At 40.3% G+C, this 21,558-nt stretch overlaps 1 protein-coding gene across 1 annotated transcript in view; it reads right to left on the bottom strand.

Annotated features, from left to right (window-relative positions):
- The window catches only part of OBSCN (obscurin, cytoskeletal calmodulin and titin-interacting RhoGEF), a 4,979,884-nt gene that overhangs the window by 722,058 nt on the left and 4,236,268 nt on the right, over positions 1-21,558 (bottom strand). The window contains exon 68 of the mRNA XM_044066040.1: positions 9,489-10,856. Coding sequence (XP_043921975.1) covers positions 9,489-10,856 — 1,368 coding nt within the window. The remainder of the gene's footprint in view (positions 1-9,488; positions 10,857-21,558) is intronic.

A 21,558-nucleotide genomic window follows, 5' to 3' on the forward strand; every position in this document is an offset into this window, starting at 1 on the left:
TACAACGCCCCATTCGGAATGTACCTTACCCGACACCTGCAGCAGTTGGAAAGACCCCAAAAGTTCCTCACCAAAAGGATAAAGGGGCTCAAACATATGTCATACGATGCCCGACTGAAGAAACTCCAGCTCTATTCAGTCGCATACCGTCTGCTCAGAGGTGATCTGTGCCTGACATACAAGGCCATGTCCAACCCGGAATTAATGGACATGCTCCACCTCAAAAAATCCAAATCCACCAGAGCCACGAGAGCAAGAGACTTAAACCTTAACATGGATATAAATAGGACGTGCTGGAGGGACAGATTCATCACCCAGAGACTCCCTACACTATGGAACAGAATCCCAGTCCATGTGAGGCAGAGCCCCTCACTGACTCTGTTCAAGAGAAATCTTGACGAGTGGATGGGAGATCGTAGGTTTACCCCGGGAATCATCTCTGTATCACTGCTGGACAGAGGCACAGCAAACTAATGGGTATAGTATTCTCATCCTAAGGGGTGGTGAAAGCCACACACACTCTGGCTAGGCTTATAAATGCCCTAGGGCAGATAGCCTAGTATGAACCTATGAACCTATGACAGACTCATACACAGGCTGTTTGCAGGATGAGTTGCATCATTTAGTATTTTGATGGCTCTCTTTAGGCTCTTTGATGTATAAAGATCCTGGATTATGGGCAGACTAATGCCAGTTATTCTCTCAGCAATTCTCACCACTCTCTGAAGTGATTTCTTATCTGTGACAGAACAGCTCCCATACCATAGCAAAAAACTGGATGTTAGGATGCTTTCAATTGCTGCTCTGCAGAAGGTAGAAAGTGGTGACAATGGTAGTTTCACCTTTTTGAGCCTTCTCAAAAAGTGAAGATATTGGTGTGCTTTTCTCACTTTAAGACAGGTGTTCCCTTACCAAGAGAGATCATCAGAGATATGAACTCGGAGGAATTTGGTACTGCATACCCTTTCCAGCATCTCGCCGTTGATCAGGAGCATTGTATGGGGTGTTTGCCTCTTCCTGTAGTCAACGATGATCTCTTTTGTTTTACTTACATTCAGGTCAAGGTTGTTTCTTGCACACCAGGCAATCGGTGTGTTAACCTCTTCTATGTATGCACTCTCGTCCTCTCTCCTGATGAGACCCATATGGTGTCATCAGCAAACTTGATGATATGATTTGTACTGAAGTTTGCTATGCAGTCATGGGTTACGACAGCAAATAGTAGGGGGCTGAGAACACAACCGAGAGGAACACCTGTGTTGAGTGTTATGCTCCTAGAGTTATTCTTGCCCACACAAACCTTCTGTGGCCTGTTAATCAAAAAGTCCATGATCCAATTGTAGAGGTGTTTGCTGATGCCCAGATGTACTAGTTTACTGATCAACCGCTTAGGGACAACTGTGTTAAATGCTGAGCTAAAGTCGATGAATAGCATTCTCACATAGTTGTCCTTGCTCTCCAGATGCTCGAGTAAGATGCAATGCGACCGCCGGCCCCTTTTTAAACTTGCTTTTTTTTTAATCAGGACGTGCATATTTTCTTCCCAACTAGTGCGCCTAATTAATACATCGGAGATGCGATTGGAGGTTGCAGTCAGATTTTTTTTTTTTTTTTTTTTTTTACGATCCTCCAACTGCAACTCCGTTGTAATTTAGGCGCGTTGATGACGGCTGTGATATCTTTGTGAGTAAAAGCTTGGTTAACCTTGTGATAAGACAGAAGACAGTTTAATTTTAAAATAAGATCAGTTGGACAAACAAGTTTGAAACTGCTTGTCCAGTGTGAGGGAGTGATCTGCACTGAGGTAATTATTTGCTAATTCTTTTCATAGGTTCATAGGTTCATAGGTTCATACTAGGCTATCTGCCCGAGGGCATTTACAAGCCTAGCCCATAGTTTTGTGGCTTACGCCACCCCTTTAGTATGGGGAACTATACCCATTATTTTGCTGTGCCTCTGTTGAGCAGTGACACTGAGGTAATCCCTGGGGTATATCTGCGATCTCCCATCCATTGGTCAAGATTTCTCTTGAACAAGGCCAGCGAGGTGCTCTGCCTCACATATACCGGGATTTTATTCCACAGCATAGGGAGTCTTTGGGTGATGAATCTATCCCTCCAGCACGTCCTATTAATAGCCGTGTCGAGGTTTAAGTCTCCCGCCCTTGTGGCTCTGACGGATCTAGATTTTTTGAGGTGAAGCATATTCATCAAATCTGGGTTTGACATGGCCTTGTATGTTAGGCAAAGGTCACCTCTGAGCAAGCGGTAGCGACTGAATAGAGCTGGAGTTCTTTCAGTCGGGCAGCATAGGACAGATGTTTGAGACCCTTTATCCTTTTGGTGAGGAACTTTGTGGCCTCTCCAGCTGCTGCAAGTGTCGGGTCAGATACATTCCGAATGGGGCATTGTACTCAATCATTGGTCTGATGAGTGATGAGTATAGGGAGACTATGACCTCCCTTGATCTAGATGAGAATCCCTTCATGATAAGGTGGGCAATGTAGAAGGTCTTCCTAACTACTTTAGCTACATGGGTGTCGAATGACAGACTACTATCAACCTGGGTCCCCAGGTCCCTGATAACTTCTTCTGTACTCAGTGGATTGCCACCTATTTGGTAGCTAGGGGTAACCTTGTTTTTCCCGAAGGGTATGACTATGCATTTTTTGGCATTTAACTTTAGGCCATGGCTCTGGCACCAGTTATCCGTTTCTGTGAGACCCTTCTGAAGGATATCTGTGTCAGATGTGTTTTCTACTATGGCGCCCAGTTTGCAGTCATCTGCAAACTTTGTCAGCCATAACCCTCCTGTGTTTGCTTGTACTTCGGAAAAGTAGATGCCAAACAAGAGTGGGCCCAGGACTGAGCCCTGTGGTACACCACTTGTGACAGGCTTTGAGTCTGACATGGCTCCATCAACTCTGACCCTGTGGGTTCTGTCACTCAGCCAGTTTGCAACCCATCTTGTGATGTATGGGTTAACATTTAAGCTGATGAGTTTTTCAATGATACCCGAGTGGGTATCATTGAAAAATGAACCAATTTTTTGAACTTTTTATTGAACCAATTTTCAAGGAGCCAATGAAGCGGTACAGTTGAGCGACTGCTGCGTTTGGCGTGCTTACAGCATATATTATGCAGAGTCTTCTAGTTGTGGTTTAAATTGAACTTAAAAATGCAGCAATATTATTTATTTTATATGAAAAACAAATTCGCAAAAAAGATGTTTTGTTCTGTGGTTGAGAGCGGACATTATACTTTGTTCTATAGAGGGTACACACTTTTGTTCTATAGAGGGTACACACTTTAAGTGTAGTAAAATAGCATTTAGCTTTAGAAAAAAACTTTGTCTTTGAACAGTTATTTCTACCGGTACGGACTTTTAAATTGGGTCTTTCTGCTTGTGTTACAAAAGGTGCGAATGTTCATGTTGTGTACAGCTTTAGAGCCTTGCTATCTCCCCACTCAGTGTGTTTTTTAGGCTGCTTGGCAACCCCATAGAGCTATTAATGCTGCTATAATTTTTTTTTTTTTTTTGACATCGTCAATAATGCTGCACAAGTGTTTTGTGCATTTTCCTAACTGGAGTGCATTAGGTAATGAAACATGGAGGAGTGAAATTATTGTAGTGTCTTAATTTTTCCTTCCTCGTGTTTTTTTTCTACTCTTTCTCTACAAAAAGTGTGTATGTATGTACATATGTGGATTTAATTTGCGAGTGCCTACATGCTTATTTTGGTGACGAGTGCATCACAGTGTAAAAGGGACTTTTAAGAGCTCGGTGACTTGAAACTTACAGTACTGTAATTCAATTATTATTATTATTATTGATATGCTAAGCGGAAAGCACAGAATTAAAGTCAAATGTACTTCTGTTTCAGCTGTCCCATTACTTCATTTTAAATGCATTTTCGCTCAGTTTTAATTGTGTAGTCACTCGATAAATAGATATTAGCATATGTTTATCCAGGGGTTACATCATCACTCAGCTGTCCTAATTTTGATTCACATTTAACGTTGTCCCTCCTGACTGGTGACTTTTGCAGAAATGGTGGTAAATTACACTTTCACTTGAGAAAAAAAATGTATATTATTTCCCATTCTCCTACTGTCAATGTAAAGTGTCCCTGAGTATTTCTGGATTTGTCCCTGATTGGTGAGAGTTACTGTTTTAAGTGAATGTACAAACCTTGTACAATATCTCCTTACCATATGCCAGCATGAAGGTCTACTGAATGTAAACCATGTTATACAAATAAACTGCTTCTGAGGGGAATTGGTTCCTGTATATAACTGGTGCCAGCTCTGCTGTTTCTCCATGAAGTTGATCAGAAAGTACTAGCCCGTCCCCATCTATTTAAGTTTGACTTTTTCTCAGAAAGGTCAGGAGAAGTTCAGACAGAATTTTGAAAGTTAGATTAAAAAACTTCTTTTATATGTATATCCTTAAGATTTCAGCTGTTAAAAAAAAAACTTTAGGAATCCAAATATGGTGTTTTAACTTTCTGAGTTTGTCGTCCGTGGACTACAATTAATAGAAGTGGAAGTGGGTAGATGCTATACTGGGGACAAGCCAAGAGCCACGCAAGCTGTTTTGTAGACTAATACAACACTGTCAGTAAAAGATGATTCTGAAACAAAGGCTAGGTAAATAAGCTGAACCATAACAGATTTGATTTTATAACATTACCAGTGCTTATTTTAATAAAGTGTTAAAGTTTCTGTGGAGCAGAATTTGTTCTGGTGCTCCCCGTTTTCTGCAGGGAAAGTTGATATGTGTGATTGACCTGTACCAGCATTAGAGTGTTACCTGCAGTGATGGATGGGATTCTTCATTTTGTACTTTTTAACATAGCTCTCAACCAAACAGGGACAAATGTCAACAGAATCAGGGACATAGCCAAAGTACATCAGGGACAATCAAGGACACTTTTAAACTGTTAGTACTATTTATGTGGGACACTGACAGAATAAGGGAAGGTGAAGTAATGTATATCATTTGATGTTAAAGGAGTATACACCCTTATTTATTGTCAGTATTTATTAAGTGCAGTTCACTCAGTTTTTCCTGCAAAAGTCATCCATTTTAGGAGGGATGAAGAAGGACAGAGCTAAGATATGAGTCAAATTCAGGGACGTCCCTGAAAACCAGGGATAGTTGAGAGGCAAGCTTTTTAATGGAGAACTTTTGCAGTAATGGAGCTTTTATCCCTGGGCCTCTGCTGAAATGAGTTTCTGACCCAGTTGGACTTTCCCGGTTACCAAATGCTAAATAAATAAATTACAAGCTGTCACCTACTTTTGGCTGACCTTCAACCTCTGCATGTGTTCACGTCTGTGTACTACATCAGCTTTGCTTTACTTTTAATGACACAAGTGTTCATTTTACTCATTTTCTGTAGTTCCATATGTTTTAATAAGAAATGGCTTCATAAGTAATAGATATGGTATTTGTTTATTGTTTTCATATTCATTTTTCATAGTTCCTAAGGCATAACTCTCAACTAAATGGGGACAAATCTTAAGACAAACAGGGACAAATCCAAAAATAATCATGGATAATCAAGGATACTTTTTAAAACATTAATACTGTTAACTTGAGTTGTTAAAAGAATAAGTTAATGTGAATTAATATACAGTTTCTGAAGTAAAAAAAGTCCATAACTCTAATTATACTGTCATTATTTATTAAGTGTAACCCACCACCACATCTCCAAAAGTGACCAGTTTTAGGAGGGATTAAGAGGGACTGAGCTAAAATTTGTGTCAAAATCTGGGACAATTGAGAGATATGTTGTAGGGTATACGTACTGTTAATAACTAGCCACTTTGCCCCACCTGCACCCACTGTCAATCACGGAAGGAGCGCCTGCCAATCATGGACTGAACGCCCCATGCTGCACTAACCTAGTGGGCGGAAGTGGTAGTCAGTTACACATATAGTGCATGTTTGTCTGTAAATGTTAGAGACAGGCATGCAGCTTGTGCCTGGAAATAAAAGTATGTAGCTAAAGGACACTGTCTGTCATTCTCACTAGCAAGACTGATTACAGTAAACTCTCAATTAACTGGTACTCAAGCAACCGGCAAAAAAAAAATAAATGAAGAAATACAGAACAGTATGAAAAATTCAGTTTTCATGTGTTGCACTTTCTGCCCCCCCCCCCCCCCCGAAACATACTTTGTTTTTAAAGCTTGAGTTTTAAAAAGGAAGATAGGAATAAATTCCCTCTCTCCCCAACCTGAGAACAAGTCAATCCAAACAAGTCAAATTGCTAAAATGGCAACACTTGCTCCACACTCTCTCAGTTTGCATTAGATTGCACATTCTCTCACACATGGACTCTTCAGCTTTCATACATGCATTCACTCACTCTCTCTCTCTGTCACGCGCACTCTGTTCAGCTTTCATACGTCTCTCTGATCTCTCACACAGTCACTTCTGCTTTCATACATACAATCACTCACTCACTCTCTCTGATCTCTTACACACACAGTCTCTTCTGCTTTCTTACATGTACTTACTCTCTGTTTCTCTCTAATCTCCCACACACATTCTTCAGCTTTCATACATCTCTCCGATCTCTTTCACACACAGTCTGTTCAGCTTTCATACGTGCATTCACTCACTCTCTCACACACACTCTCTTCTGCTTTCAATCATGCACTCACTCACTCTTTCTCAATCTGATCACACACACACACACACACACACACACACACACACACACACACACACACACACACACACACACACACTCTGTTCAACTTTCATACATCTCTCCAATCTCTCATCCATAGTCTCTTCAGCTTTCATACATGCATTCACTCACTCTTTCTCTCTCTGATCTATCACACACTGTCTATTCAACTTTCATACATCTCTCTGATGTCTCACAAACGGTCGCTTCTGCTTTCATACATGCATTCACTCATTCCTTCTCTTGCTGATCTCTGACACACACAATCTGTTCTGCTGTCATATATGCATTCACTCACTCTCTCTCATTTCAGTTAATTCAGTTCCAATCCACTCAGCGTGCCATTGAAAACTGTTCCACGTGCCATGCTTTCTAGCAGAAATATACATTTAAAATATTATTATTCCAGCCAGGCTTTTAATTACTGTATTTCAATATTAAAATCAAATCCATACAGTGTTTATGGTAGGTATGGTATAGTATACGGTACAGTATTAGGCCTCTTTTTAATAGTAACTCTCAAGCAACCAGAAGCTACAGTTATCCGACATCTACCAATCCCCATTAGTGCCAGTTAACTGAGAGTTTACTGTACTAACCTTAGGTGTTTCTGCTGCTATTTCAAGAAAACCATTAGTGTGAGAGGTGTGTTGCTGTTGCAGCACATCACAATGGACACAGATGTTTTATTACTTTAATGCATATCGCAGCAAGAGTACCGTACATCACCTTGCCTTATTCTAGTCTTTAGGTCAAACCTCTCAAGTGTACCTCATTACAAGGAACATTCCTCATTTCATGTCTGAAAAATGTCCATGTTCCACACTGAAAGGATCTGTCATACATTTAGTCTTAAGAAATGTTCTAACTTCTATCAATTGTAAATAATACTGAATCAAACTAATTAATCATAAGAACATCTTTTAAGTATAAAGTAACACATACAACCATCCTGTGAACTTCCTAGCTGAAGTTCTTAGTAACCTTATTGATTAAGGGAGTGTTTCAATACAAAAAGAGTAAATATGAGTTATTTATAGAATTAGGGTACCATGAACAAAGAGATCACCATTGAGAATAATAGTAGAAGATCCTTGAAATTGTAGAACTCTTTGGATAGTGATGGCATTAAAACATTATTTCTGATAATTTGAAAATGCTTAGCGCCTTCCCAAATCAATCAGAAGCATTACGAAATTGGCCAGAATTTATATATACAAAAGGAGATCATTAAAAGTTTATGTAAATGGGAGTTATAAAAAAAGCAGGAATGGTAACTAAAAGAGAGATGAGAATACATGGAGACTGCAATTACAATAATTATATATTCCAGCATACCTAAAGTGGATTTTTAAGAGGCGAATTGCATTTAGCTCTGGATGTATTTTAGTGTAAATCAAGTAATGTGATCTGTGTGGTTTTCTAGGAAAAATGCTCAGGATTTTAGATCAGTAAAGCTACCAGGATGCCAAACAGAAGGATATAGAAGCATTACTATGCTATCAGGACAACTGATCTAGGGTAACAGTTTTAAGTTTAAGTGTTCAAATCTATTTTTTTCTGTTTATGGTGAATGCATTTTGGCGTAAGGAAGCAGAAGAGTGTAGTAGATGCCCAACCTAAATTCCTGATGCTAAAAACAAATGCTTAAGTATTTTTGTAACTATTTAAGTACTGTGGGATTGTTGATGTGAGACTGGGCTGCAGTTCCAGAGTCTAGCTATGTATGTGAAATATAAGAAATCTTTGTAAGAGATGTACAATGTGTGTGCCATGACAAAATTTTTTTTAACCAAATGTCTCTTGGTGTATACCATTGTACAAGTTACCTCCTAATGGACATTTTTTCATTACGTAAGGGTGTTATATTCTCTTTTAGCTGGGAGTAGGACACTTATTAGGAAGTTCAAGCAAGCCAAGTTGATGGGAGGGCTTTGTAGTGATGAGTTTTTTTGGGCTGGTTAGTTGCAAATTTAATAATTTTGTTATAGCCCTGCCCCTATACCAGTTTGGTGCACCACTGCTACAGGTGGTTACAGAGCAACAGACAACTCTTCCTGATCATATAAGCACATCGTTAACTATATTGGATCTGCTGTTTTGAAAAGTCTAGTGTTCATTATTATATTAAATGAAAAACAACATCTCTGAAACCATATCAAGTCAAGTAGTACGTGAAACTGTCACTGAAAGGGAGAGTTGTAGCAATTTATTTTAATATTTATGTTCAGACTTTACATTTTTTATTATGCCACTGTAAACTTTTACTAATTGGTGGGATTATGAGAAGGACATACTTTTTGATTGGAGAAAAAAATAGACTACTAAAACACTGATTGCAGAAAAAAGCCATTGTGTAATAAACACACACACACAAAAGAATGTGTGGATAATGCTAGTATTTACCCACAAGTGTGGTCTGTTTAGTTGTTCTTTCAATGTTGGGGTACAGGGTAAAACTAAAATGATTAACCTTGTACTACTTGTAATACGCAGTACAACAGAATATCTAGAGGTAACAGGAAGTTCAAGAAGAGATAATATTTGATTAACTGCTGCTAAAGCTTTCATGATATAATGATTTTCTATATGATGAACAGCTCAGGGAAAAATAACATGACAGTAAATCCATTGCATTGCAAGCATAATGCAGTTCAGTACTGGATGTTTAGCATGTGCCCTTCAGCCTTTCTACACATCTGAAGCAAGTAGTTTCTTAAGAGTTAACAAACAGCACAATGTCAGTAATTTGTCCATATAATCAAAATAATCATGCAATACTAACCAGAATCTTTAGTACTCAAAGCAGCCTGTGGCTTTTCTACAGTAGGAGTTGGAAGTTCTTGTTCTGTTAAACCAGGAACCATCTTCATAATTCGAAGCTCCGTCTTCCTAAAACCTTGATTCAGAACATCAACTTGAACTCCCTGTGCTGAAAACAAGCTCCTAAACTTATTTGCTGCCATCTGGGCTTCTGCAAGGCTGTCAAATTTGATATAGATATACTTATCATCTTCACGACAAGCCTGCTTATCTTCAGGTTCCAATTCTCCCTCCTCAGCACTAACAAAACTTTCTTCTTCAAGATCAGACATTTCTTGTGATGATTTTGAGCTGAACAGCTTGCGAAGTCTTCTTCCAGCTTTACGGAAAGCATCATCCATTTCACTTCCAGAAGATGTCTCAGTTTCACTGTCAGCACTATAAGATGCTGGAAGTGGCTTACGTTTCTTAAAAGGTTCTGGTGGTTGAACAACCACAACCTTGGCACTGTGAGAAGCCATGCCAAACCTATTGGAAATGTTACAAGTGTAGGTTCCTGTGTCTTTGACATCTAAGCCTGTAATGATCAATGAACATGTTCCATCACTATATGTGTCAATGTGATAATGGCGTCCATCAGAAAGATCTTCCCCGTCTTTCAACCACTGAACCTTAAGGTCAGCTTTACTAAGAGAAACACATTCTAGATGGATAGTTCCTCCAGGTTCACAAATATAATCTTTGAAAACTTCTCCAAAGACTGGAGCTCCTTGGCTTCTTAATTCTTTCCTCACTTTGTAACCTTTGAAAGCAGCCTGTATTTTCACAGCAGCTTCAGACATTGATGCATCTTCATCCTCAGTAGTTGTCGTTGTTGTTGTCTCAGTCGCAGTACTAGGCTTGCTGGTAGTAATGTCAGCATCTCCTACTTCCCAGTGTTTCCAAAATTTGGTGGTTGAAATGGTTTGAGCCTTACCTGATAAACTGACAGTAGAATGCCCAGCCTTTTTTAGATAGGAAACAAGAGATGGAGTACTAGCTCTTGATTCATCATCAGAACTAGTTACAGAGAAGTCAGTTTCTCCAGTTTTAGCTAGATCTTCTGCAGTGGAATAGCCATCTGCAAGATCCACTGGGATCTCTGCTGCTTCTTGCTTCTTCTTCCGAAGTTTATCATCTTCTTCAGGTACTTCAGAGATAGAATCCAAGGTTGGTTCTCTGCTCATCCTGCGTTTCTTGGCAATAGCCTCCCACAGTAAGTGCAAGTCACCCTCCTGAGCAGCTTCAGGAGGCAAACTGGGTTGAACTGAAACATCTTCCTCCTCACCCTCATGTACTGCCTTCTCCAGCTTCTCTTCCACTAGCTCCTCTTCCGGAGTTTCTGCTGGAACTGAATGAGACATAATACACAGATATAATACATTAGTCTAAAATACAAATTTAGCGTATTCTATAACATAAAAATGCAAATATACTAAGACAGATGTGCCATTCTTCAGCAAAGGAATATGATATTAACAGTGAATGAATGCATGCATGCAAGATAAAGGCAACTACAATAAAACAAAAATCACAAAATTAATCTATTTTAAGGAAACCTAGTGAATTAACAGGTGAACACTCACTATAGTCAGAAACTACTGAATCGGTCTTTTACATTCAGTGGTGTTTTGCCTTTTCCCCATGACTGTGTGACCTGCAGCATGCTTATAAAAGCTGGAGAACACCAAGGGTCAACTTTCATGTTTTTATAAAACAGAAGATTATTTCTGTAATCGACAGATGTGATGTTTCCCAATCAATAACTCATTAAGAAGCCTTTTTTAAATTACCCTTCATGCTGTTGTTGCTTTAACTCATCAACAGCTTAATTTCTGCACCACAAATTTGCTTTAAGAAGGCAGTGCTCTGCACAATGTATATATAAATGTATTTCCTATACTTGTGCACTAGCATTCATGAACATGTAAGACCAATACATACATGCCTCTTGTGCCCTGTGTTTAGCACTCTACTGGGTAATACTGCAATCAGTAGTCTCCAGAGGTTCATTTTCCCATCCCATTTGTTTAAACAGGACACACAAGTTCCTGAACTCAGGATGTCTAGCAACAGGGTATAGCCTGTCATCACAATTACACAACTAGGGGACACTGACATGAATGTAAATATCCAGATGTTTCAGAGACATGTTCACATGATACTTTCAAATTCTGATTCACCATACATAACAGACCTATATTTTAGGCAGTAAATATTTTCTAATGTGTGCAATTCTGATTCACCAGGTCTTATTTTAAAACAAAGTAAAGATACACCAGAATTTCCACTTACATAAGTGAAGTACAAAATAATGCAAATGTCAGCATACAACAGACCCATATTTTAAACAGTAAATATTTTCTAATGTGTGCTTTACAACACCAGGGAAAAAGGAAACTTAGTTTGTTGGAACAGCTACTTACTGTACATATGTAAAAGTACAGTTGTGTACACTTATCATAAATATAGATGCTCGAGTGTATTCACTGTTGCAGTCATTACATTTGGGTAATCTGCTGGCAGGTTGCCCTCAGTTGGCCTGAATTCCAAAGTCTTGGGTCCTGCGTCGGTTGCTGTCTCCTCTTCCATGACGTCAGGTCGTCAGGGTATAAAACATGCAGCTGACGCCATTTTCTTTAGTTTTTCTTGCCCCAGATGTCAGGTGCCCCCAAAAAGGTAGCAAAAATATATACATGAAAAATTTTTATATATATATATATATATATATATATATATACACACATACACACATGCATCAATATAAACTTTGCCTTCATCTACAAGCAAATACACCACATAGGTTGTAGAAGATAGAGAAGGAAAGATAAACTCCAGAATGACTGGAGGATGGTGGGCGGGTAACCTGGACTACAACAGTGAATACACTTGAACAAATACATTTATGGTAAGTGTACACAACTGTACTATGTTCTTCGTGTTTCACTGTTGCAGTCATTACATCTGGGTAGAATCCTAAAGCTATGGTTGGGAGGCTGGAGCTAAACAGCATTAGGAGCGGCTACAAGGCCCTGCAGAACTGCAGTGGCAAAGCCTGCCCTGGACTTAGAGTAGAGAGGCAAATGGTAATGTTTTGTAAAGGTGTGAACAGAACTCCAAGTAGCAGCCTCTAGAATGTCTTTGGTTGGTACTCTTCTGAGAAAGGCTGCTGAAGTAGCTGCAGCTCTGGTGGAATGAGATTTAATGCCTTTGGGCACAGGTTTACCATGGTGTAAGTAGCAGAAATGGATGCAGTGGCTTATCCACTTTGAAATTGTCTGCTTTGAAATAGCCTTTCCTTCTGATCCTGTAGCATATGTCACTAGTAATTGCTCAGTTTTTCTTAGAGCTTTAGTCCTGCTCAAGTAGAATCTAAGCTGTCTGTGTACATCCAAGGAATGCAGAATTCTCTCCCCCTTGTTCTGCGGATTTGGATAAAAGGTTGGCAGATGAACTGTTTGGTTAAGAGCCACACTGGAAACCACCTTAGACATACATGTAGGATTTGTCCTCAGAGACACCCTGCCTGGGTAAAATATGATAAAAGGCTCTACAGCCATGAGGGCCTGTAGCTCTGAAACTCTTCTTGCTGAAGTAATTGCTAGTAGCAGAGCTGTTTTCCATGATAAGAACTTTATATCAGTGGTAGCAGCTGGTTCAAACGAAGGCAGGGTGAGCTTTTCCAATGCATAATTGAGGTCCCATGCAGGTAATGGTGCTCTTCTAGGAGGCTTTAAATTTTTGGTCCTCTACGATACTGCTTTATTAAAGGATGAGAAAAGATTGGTGGCGCTGTATTGTAATGAGCCGAAATAGCAGAGGCATGGATTTTAATTGAAGAGAACGATAGGCCTTTGTCAAGCATCTCAGTTAAATATTGTAATATCTGAGGAATATTTGGTTCTGCTGTATCAGTTCCTTGTGCTTGATTCCAAGCACAGAATCTCTTCCATTTATCAGCATAAGATTTTCTAGTACTAGGCCTTCTGGCTTCCAAAATGACATCCATCACAGCTTTACTGAGAGGAGTTGTTTGTATAACTACATGATCAGCCATGCTGCCAGGTTCAGTGTCTGGAGCTGATTGTGCAGGATCTGATTGTTTTGCTGGGACAGTAGTTGAGGTCTTTGAGGTAAGGTCCAAGCTGGGTATTGAGACAAGTTCCTTAAGACTGGGTTCCAGTATTGGCGGGGCCAGTCCGGGGCAATTAGTATCATCTTTGGTTTCTCTTGTCTGACTTTTAGGAGGACCTTGGGAAGAAGGAGGAGGAAAGGCGTAAACTGATAGGTTTCTCCAACTGAAGGATAGGGCGTCCACCTTCCATGCTTCTCCGTGATAAATCCTTGTGCAGAATCTTTTCAATTGATAATTTTGAGGAGAGGCAAATAGATCTATGTCTGGGCTCCCCCATTTCTCTGTTATCATGCTGAAGACGTGTGGATTTAGTTTCCACTCGTGAGGGTCCATAAGGTTTCTGCTTAAGTCGTCTGCCAGAGTATTTTGCTTTCATGGCAGGAATTGAGCTTGGAGATGTATTTTGTAGGTTGAAGCTGTGTCCCACAGTGGCATGGCTAATCTGCAAAGGGGGAAGCAAGTCAAAAGACAACCAAAACCAAAATTAGGACTTGCAAGGAGTGTCCAAATAGAGGTCGGAAACCAGAATTCCTTCTTGAAAGGATCTTTTATTAAAAATCACAAAACACCAATCTGGGGTATGAGTGTGTGCCATCTTGCTTGTTTATATACCACATGACCGTGGTGTTGTCCGTCTTTATCAGTAGTTGTCCTGGATGAAGTTAGTCCTTGAAGGCTGTTAGGGTATTTTGAACAGCTAGCACCTCTTTCTGGTTGATATGCAGATGCATTTGTTTTGGGGTCCATATGCCCTGAATGCATCTTCCTGCCATGTGGGCCCCCCAGGCATAATCTGATGCTTCTCTTGTTAAGGTTTGGCTGGCAGGGGGTAGAGTGAAGGCCCGTCCCATGTTTTGGTGACATGCCTTTGCCCACCATAGAAACTCCTGTTGTAGGCAGGGAATAAGAGAGACAATTGTTCCCAGACTCTGAGAATGTTGACTCCATAAACTTTTTAGGTACCACTGAAGTTTCCTCATATGCAGTCTTGCATATGGAATCAGTAGGATGCAGGATGCCATGAAGCCCAAAGCCTGCAGAATTTGTCTTGCAGATAACTGGGTTTTTGTTACCATCAGTGTGAAGTAAGTAGTCAGTTGCCTTTGCTTCTCTGGCGTGAGGTAAGCCATCCGGGCAGTTGTATTCAAGCTTGCACCCAGGAGTGTTATCTTTTGAGAGGGTACCAGTTGTGATTTCTTTAAGTTTATTGTATACCTTAGGCATGTTAGAAGCCTTTTCACAAATGCCAGGTGTTGAAGAAGAATGTCCTTGCTCTCTGCTTGAATGAGACAGTCATCCAAGTAAGGGTATATCTGTATACTTTTTTGCCTGCAAAATGCAATTACTGGTGCCAGGCACTTTGTGAAGACCCTGGGCGCAGTAGATAAGCCAAAGGGCAGTGCAGAGAATCGGTAATGCATTAAGCCAGTCTTGAATCTGAGGTATCTTCTGCACGATTGTCTTATTGGGACATGCAGATATGCCTCTTTTAGGTCTAATGTCACCAGCCAGGCATTCTTGCCCAGCATGGGCAGAAGCTGCTGTAAAGTTAGCATTTTGAATTTTGGAATGTCCAGGTATGTGTTCAAAATTGATAAATCCAGTATTGGCTGCCAGGTCTTGTCCTTTCTGGGTACCAAGAACAGTCTTGAGTAAAAACCTTTTCCTTTTTCCTGTTCTGGTACTGGCTGAATGGCCCCCATATCCATGAGGGACGTAACCTGTTTCTGTGCCTCTGCCCATTGATATTTTGGCAGATCTGGCCAACCGTTTACCATTGGCAGAGTGTGGAAATGGAATCTGTATCCCTGTGATACTATGTTTAGTACCAACTTGTCCTGGGTTATTAACTGCCAATTTTGAACAAAACAAAACATGCTAATTTCCCCCCAAGGGTGCTGCCAAAAGATAAGTGCTTGGTGTAGGCAGAGGGAAGTCATTGGGACTGTTTTCTGTAGGCTTGCACTTTACCTCCTCCAGATTTGGAGGTAGAAGCACCCCATTGCTCTGACCTGTAAGAATCTTGCGCCTGGTATCTGGAACCCTTAGGGCATCTGGATTTGCCCCTTTGAGCTCTGTCTGACAGACACAGGAATGGACAAATTCTTTGTAGGCCAGTGTCAACTGAATCTTGGTGGCTGCACTTGTAAGACGTCTTTAACAGTTTGCATAGACTTAGCTTTGTCTTCCACTTTCTTTAAAACCTCTTCTGCCTTAATACCAGAGTATCATGCTGTAAAGGTGCATCTAGCAATTTAGCTTTAACATGATCAGGCAAATTTTGTTCCTTTAGCCAGGCATGCCTCCTAATCACAGATCCAGTAACTACGGCCCTGCAGGAGGCCTCTAAGGAGTCAAAATCACATTGCAAAGTATGCTATCCAACCTGTTCAGCTGTATGCAATAACTCCTGCAATTCTTTATTTTCTGCACATTCAGAAATCAACATCATTTTCTGTTTTAGCAATCCCATTACATGTTGTTGATACTTAAGCATATGAAATTGACAGTTTAAGGCTCTGATTGCCAAGGTTACAGATGTATAAACCTTTTTTCACCATCTGTCCAGTGCCCTTGAATCTCGGTCAGAGGGGGTAGGATTTTTTGCTGTTGAGGCCTTAACTCTCTTTGGACCCTGTGAAATAGTTTCAGAATCAGCAGCAGGGTTTCTAAATAAAAATGTATGTGAGTCAGGGACCCTGTAATATCTGTCAGGCTTACTGGGAGACGGAGGTATGGAGTCAGGGGTCAAGCTTGACTCCGAAAACACATCATCCACAATGTCTAAAACAGGGGGAATGGCTAAAGGCCTGTGCTGAGGGAGAAGAAGGAAATCACTGAGCCTCTTTTTTGATTCTGAGAAATCTTGACTCTCCCAGTGAAAATGCTCCCTCAAAGTATGCAAGGTTTCCCCAAATTAATAATCCTCAGGAGGAGAAGCAGATGGCACAGACTCCTCTGCATCAGAATCCTCTTAGGGAGGTATAGATAATTCCTGATCAGAGGAGGAATCAGAAGAAATAGAAACCTGATCTGAAGATTCATAATCAGTGCCTTGCCTAGGCCTCTTATCTGGAGGGGGATGGGTATCACTGACCAAGGTAATAAGGTCTTCAGCCATTTTGATCATCTGTTTTTTAGGCATAGAGGCCTGTGCATGTGGCTCATGTGTCATTTTTTTAGTTTTAGAAGTTGCTTTTGTCTTTGGTTTTGCAGCTGTCGTCTGTTTGATATACAGATGTTGAGGTCTGAACACACCCTCAGAAGCCAGTGCCTGCTCAGTGGCTCTGGACCCATCCGAGGGAGATACATCCGTAGGTCCAATACCTTGAGTATCTTGTGGCATGTCGGACTCCATATGGGTGCCGGTAGAGGCCTGTGACTTGAAGGTAGCGAGTATCAGGGGTTGTGAAAGCACCTCACTGAGTACCGGCGAACCGGCGACTGGCTTAAGAGAAGCTTCGTCGTCGGTTTTTGCTCTTGATTGCCTTTCTCTGTCCTTTTCTTTGTGTTTTTTATGTACTCCGGTAGTCGGATTGTTATCCAATGACATTTCCGGGTAGTTAAATCTGTTTCCAAAATACTTTGAGTCAAAAATATACCGAAGCTTAATAGTGCGTTGGTTAAATCTAGCACAAAACCGACAGCCAGGCACATTGTGATCAGGGCCTAGGCAAGGAATGCAGTATAAAAGGAAATCCTTATGAGGTATTTGCTTCCCACAAGTAATACAATTATTAACTTTTTCTGACATCGGTATGGAGCAAGAAAAAAGTTTCCCCAACGGGGTACTTAGCTTTAGTGAAGACTTCGGTTCTGAAACTCAAACTCGAATATTTCAGTAGTCGGCCAACCGGCACCTGCGAAATGCTTCTGCTTCGGGCAGCACGCGTCAAGGAAGACTAAAGAAAATGGCGTGGGCTGCATGTTTTATACCCCTGACGACCTGGCGTCATTGAAGAGGAGACAGCAACCGACGCAGGACCCAAGACTTTGGAATTCAGGCTGACTGAGGGCAACCTGCCAGCAGATTACCCAAATGTAATGACTGCAACAGTGAAACAAGAAGAACATCTGCCTTACACTGGTGTGCTATGGTCTGATGTCCTGACTGCATGGATCATAAAGAAACTCGCCCAAAATTCATTACTATATTATAGCAACAAAGCATTTGCTGTTGTGCGAACTCACTGCAGGAGCTTGACAGAGTCAAGAGTAAGGGAGTGGGGACAGGTTAATTTATGACATTAAGTTTGCCTGCACCATAGGGGACTCCATTTCTGTTATTTTTTTCCTGTCATGCAATGGAGGCATTTTGTTTAACTGCAGAAGAAGGGAACTGTCTGGATCTCTGCTTTGGTATACGAGGGAGAAGCTTATGACACTGTTCCATTTCCCTTTTCTTTGTTTCCACTTCTCTTAAGGCACTTCTAATTATGGGTCCTCTCCTTTCATTTTCTGTATTGACTTGTTTTGTTGTCTCATTTACGAGAGTATTTTGATAGAACTCAGTGTCAGGTTTATCTAACTAATATACCCAGATCCAAATCTTAGTTCCTTTCAAGATTTCTAATTTCACACTGTTTTGTTTGCTATGTCTATGTATCGATGATAGCATAAACAGGTGCATGCCCCTCTTTTTCCAAAGATCTTCGAAATGAAAAAAGTCTTGGCCAATTAACACTGCAGCTAGTAGGTGGAACACTTTGTCTAAAAGTGTTTGCATTTCTAACTGGGTTACAGGTACTGTCTTTTGTTCACATGTATGCATTCACTTGAATTGTTTACCAATAATTTTGTGCTTACACATACTATGAATTGACTAATATAATTGCACTCCTTGAGTCTTATGAACCTTGACATCTTGTCCTACTTAAAATGGTGTATTTAACAAATCTGATTACAGCACAATGGCAAAAGGCAATTTTTAAGGGAAGGCAGGAATTTAATGAGCTATGTGATGTGTGATTGACAATGACTGTATAGAAGATTATATGTGATGTATGATGTTTGCAACCAAAATTGTATCCTCACTCTTTACTGACTTCTCTAATGCCGTTGATACTGTCTCCCACCCTCTACTTCTCATTAAACTCTCTAACAAAGGTATCTCCCCCAAACCTAAATTGGTCACACCTGGCTAAACCCCTAACTGTTTTCAGGGAACATTATGTCATAGTCAATTTCTTTGTTCTTTTTTCTTCTTTTCCCTCAGCCAATCCACTTCCACCAGACTGTCTCCAGTTTCTCTTTATCAGATTATCTCCACGGAGGTCTGAAGACCAGCTGCAGAAATGCTACTTAATATACATATCTGCAAGTGCTAGAAAAAAAAGCCTTATGTTGTTGTTGTCTTTCGGCTTTTCCTGGTTAGGGGTTGCCACAGCGGAACTCCGGTCTGCTAATGATTGGCAGTAGATTTTCACGAACGCCGAGGTGCCAGCTCAACGTTCAACCTTCAATGAAGGCACACCCATTTAAGCATGTCTTTCGAACGCCCATGCAACCGCGGGGAGGACATGTAGACTCCACACAGAAGGCACTCCCCGCACTCCAGCCAGGAATCGAATGGGAGAACCCAATATTCTTTTTCAATTACTTGCTCTCTGTCTTAAAACAAGAGTCCTTAATCAGTCATTTCCCTATGCAAGAATGACAAAAAGCACATTGATTTGAACTCTGTCATGCTCCCGTAACCAGGCTCCCTTTTTCCTTTTTTTTCTTCATTATATTGCCTATGTTTCTCAAAACTACATAGGAAGAAAAAGAGAAGAGAGGAGAAAAATAAAAACACCACCAGTTTACAATCCCCATTACACCCAAAAACAGCATGCAAAGTAAACCATGCAACACAGATACAGTACTATTAAGAAAAAAGTGTTTTTTTTTACTTACAGTTAGTGTTTTTCCCTCTCTTCCCCTCCCCAAAGCATTTTCTGAACATTAATGACATTAAGTAGGGCATATACTTTAGAGTGCCCCACTCATCAAACACATTTTGAAGAAGCCCAATATTTCCAGATTTTCTTGTGCTGTCATATTTCATAAATCTAATTACTACATTGTAATCCCACATTAAGTTACTGATTTTATCACTGTTGTTCTCCATCACCCAAATCCTGTCTCTGCTTCATTTCCAATGTAGTTTAGATTCTTCTAGTCCACTCTCGTGCTCCCTTCCTTCTCTCCAATATTTTCCATTGAAATACTGGAAAAGGTTTGACAGGTGCAGTCTCGCTATTGTCTTTTATTACCAGAGGAACAAGAAACCGAATCTCCTCCTGTTTCACAGCTCAATTTTTGTTGGACAAACTTACTTCCTCCTTCATCAAAAACAAATGATTTTTGTCCCTCCAGGGAAGAATACCTTGAAGATAGCTGGATACACCAGTTTGAATCTCACACCTACGTCTCAACATTCTCTGAATATAGGAATGAATTTACTTCTCTTTTGCCTGGTGAACAATAAGTAATCATTCTCCACAAATGCTCTGCTGTCACCTATTTTTAGTATTTTGTCCTTCTGCCACAGTTTTTTTAGAATTAACTCTTTCTGCTGGTAGGATTGCATCCTTACTATTAAAGGTCTAGGTTACTTTCTTATAGCTAGATTTGGAGCATGCACACAATGTGCCCATTCAATTAATAAGTCCTGCTGTGGAATACCAGTCCAGTTGCTTATTTGTGCTTTCATAAATTTAATGAGGTCTGTTCCTTCCAGCTTTTCTGGTATAGATGAAAGTCTCAAGTTTTCCCTATGCGCTCTGTCCTCTAATTCTATTATTTTTTGAAGCATCTCTCCCTTAACAGTCTATATTCAGCCAGCCTTTTCTTCATTTCAACCTCTAATTTTTGCAGCTTTATCACCTCATCTGAATAAGTGTTTAAAGCTTCTTCCATTTCTTCCAGCCTTTTGATGTTTGTGTTGATACACTCTATCAGTGTTTTGTTTATTTTAACCAGGTCTGTATGCAGTTGTCTTATATCATCCGGTAGATTATTGGAAGTCATGTCTGAAGGTTGCATTACTTTTTGCTGAATAGCTGCAGAACTCTCCCTAGTCAGTGCCTCTTCCTCATTTTTTGTAGCTGATTTTTTTCCAGTCTTCTGTATTTCTTTATCCCTGGCATCCAGGCAGTGTACTTACTGGGTCTATATTAGAATGTTGACAGGACAAAAGAACGAACACCCATATGTTGACACATCTTAAGTGAAACCACTAAATCTCAAATAGCCAGAACAGCAATTTTTTTTCCAGGGAAAAAAAAAATCACTGGGCCAAAAAAAAAAAAAAAAAAAAAAAAAGCAAAATAAAGTAGGGGGGCTTCACGCCCCACACCTCCTGATGTGGGGGAATGTGCACCCCATAACCCCCCTACTTAAATATACCAACTCCGAGATCACACTACAGATGGCAAATTCTCAGCAATGGCCCAGTGATTTTATTTTCCCTGGGAAAAAAATCACTATTCTGGCCATTCAAGATTTAGTGGTTTTGCTTAAGATTTGTTGATGTGAGGGCATTCGCTCTTTTGCCCTGCTGACGTTCTAATATAGACCCTACTTACTACCCAGTTACTGAAATTCACCCATAAATACAAGTCTACTGGCCTTCTCTACTGAGTTTCTGTTTTCACACTGAGAGAGCTAGAAACAAACTGTTAACTTGGTGTTCAGCCTCTTGAGTGAAATTTCCATTTCTGGACATCAGCACAGGCAACTACACTTTTATCCCTCCTGAAACTGCTTCCCAGGAAAGTCCTAGGCATCTGTGTGAACTGACTGCTTTGGAACAGGGAGAGAAAAGGAAAGACATGGATTTAAGTATATCTCCTGTCTTTACCAAGTAATTTATCTTCTGACAAACCCCAACAATGGGGTTTGTATCTTTCTCATGCCAAGGGTATCATGAGAATCA

This window comes from Protopterus annectens, chromosome 3.part0, assembly GCF_019279795.1.
Source record: "Protopterus annectens isolate FY-2018-M chromosome 3.part0, PAN1.0, whole genome shotgun sequence".
Lineage (NCBI taxonomy): Eukaryota > Metazoa > Chordata > Ceratodontiformes > Protopteridae > Protopterus > Protopterus annectens.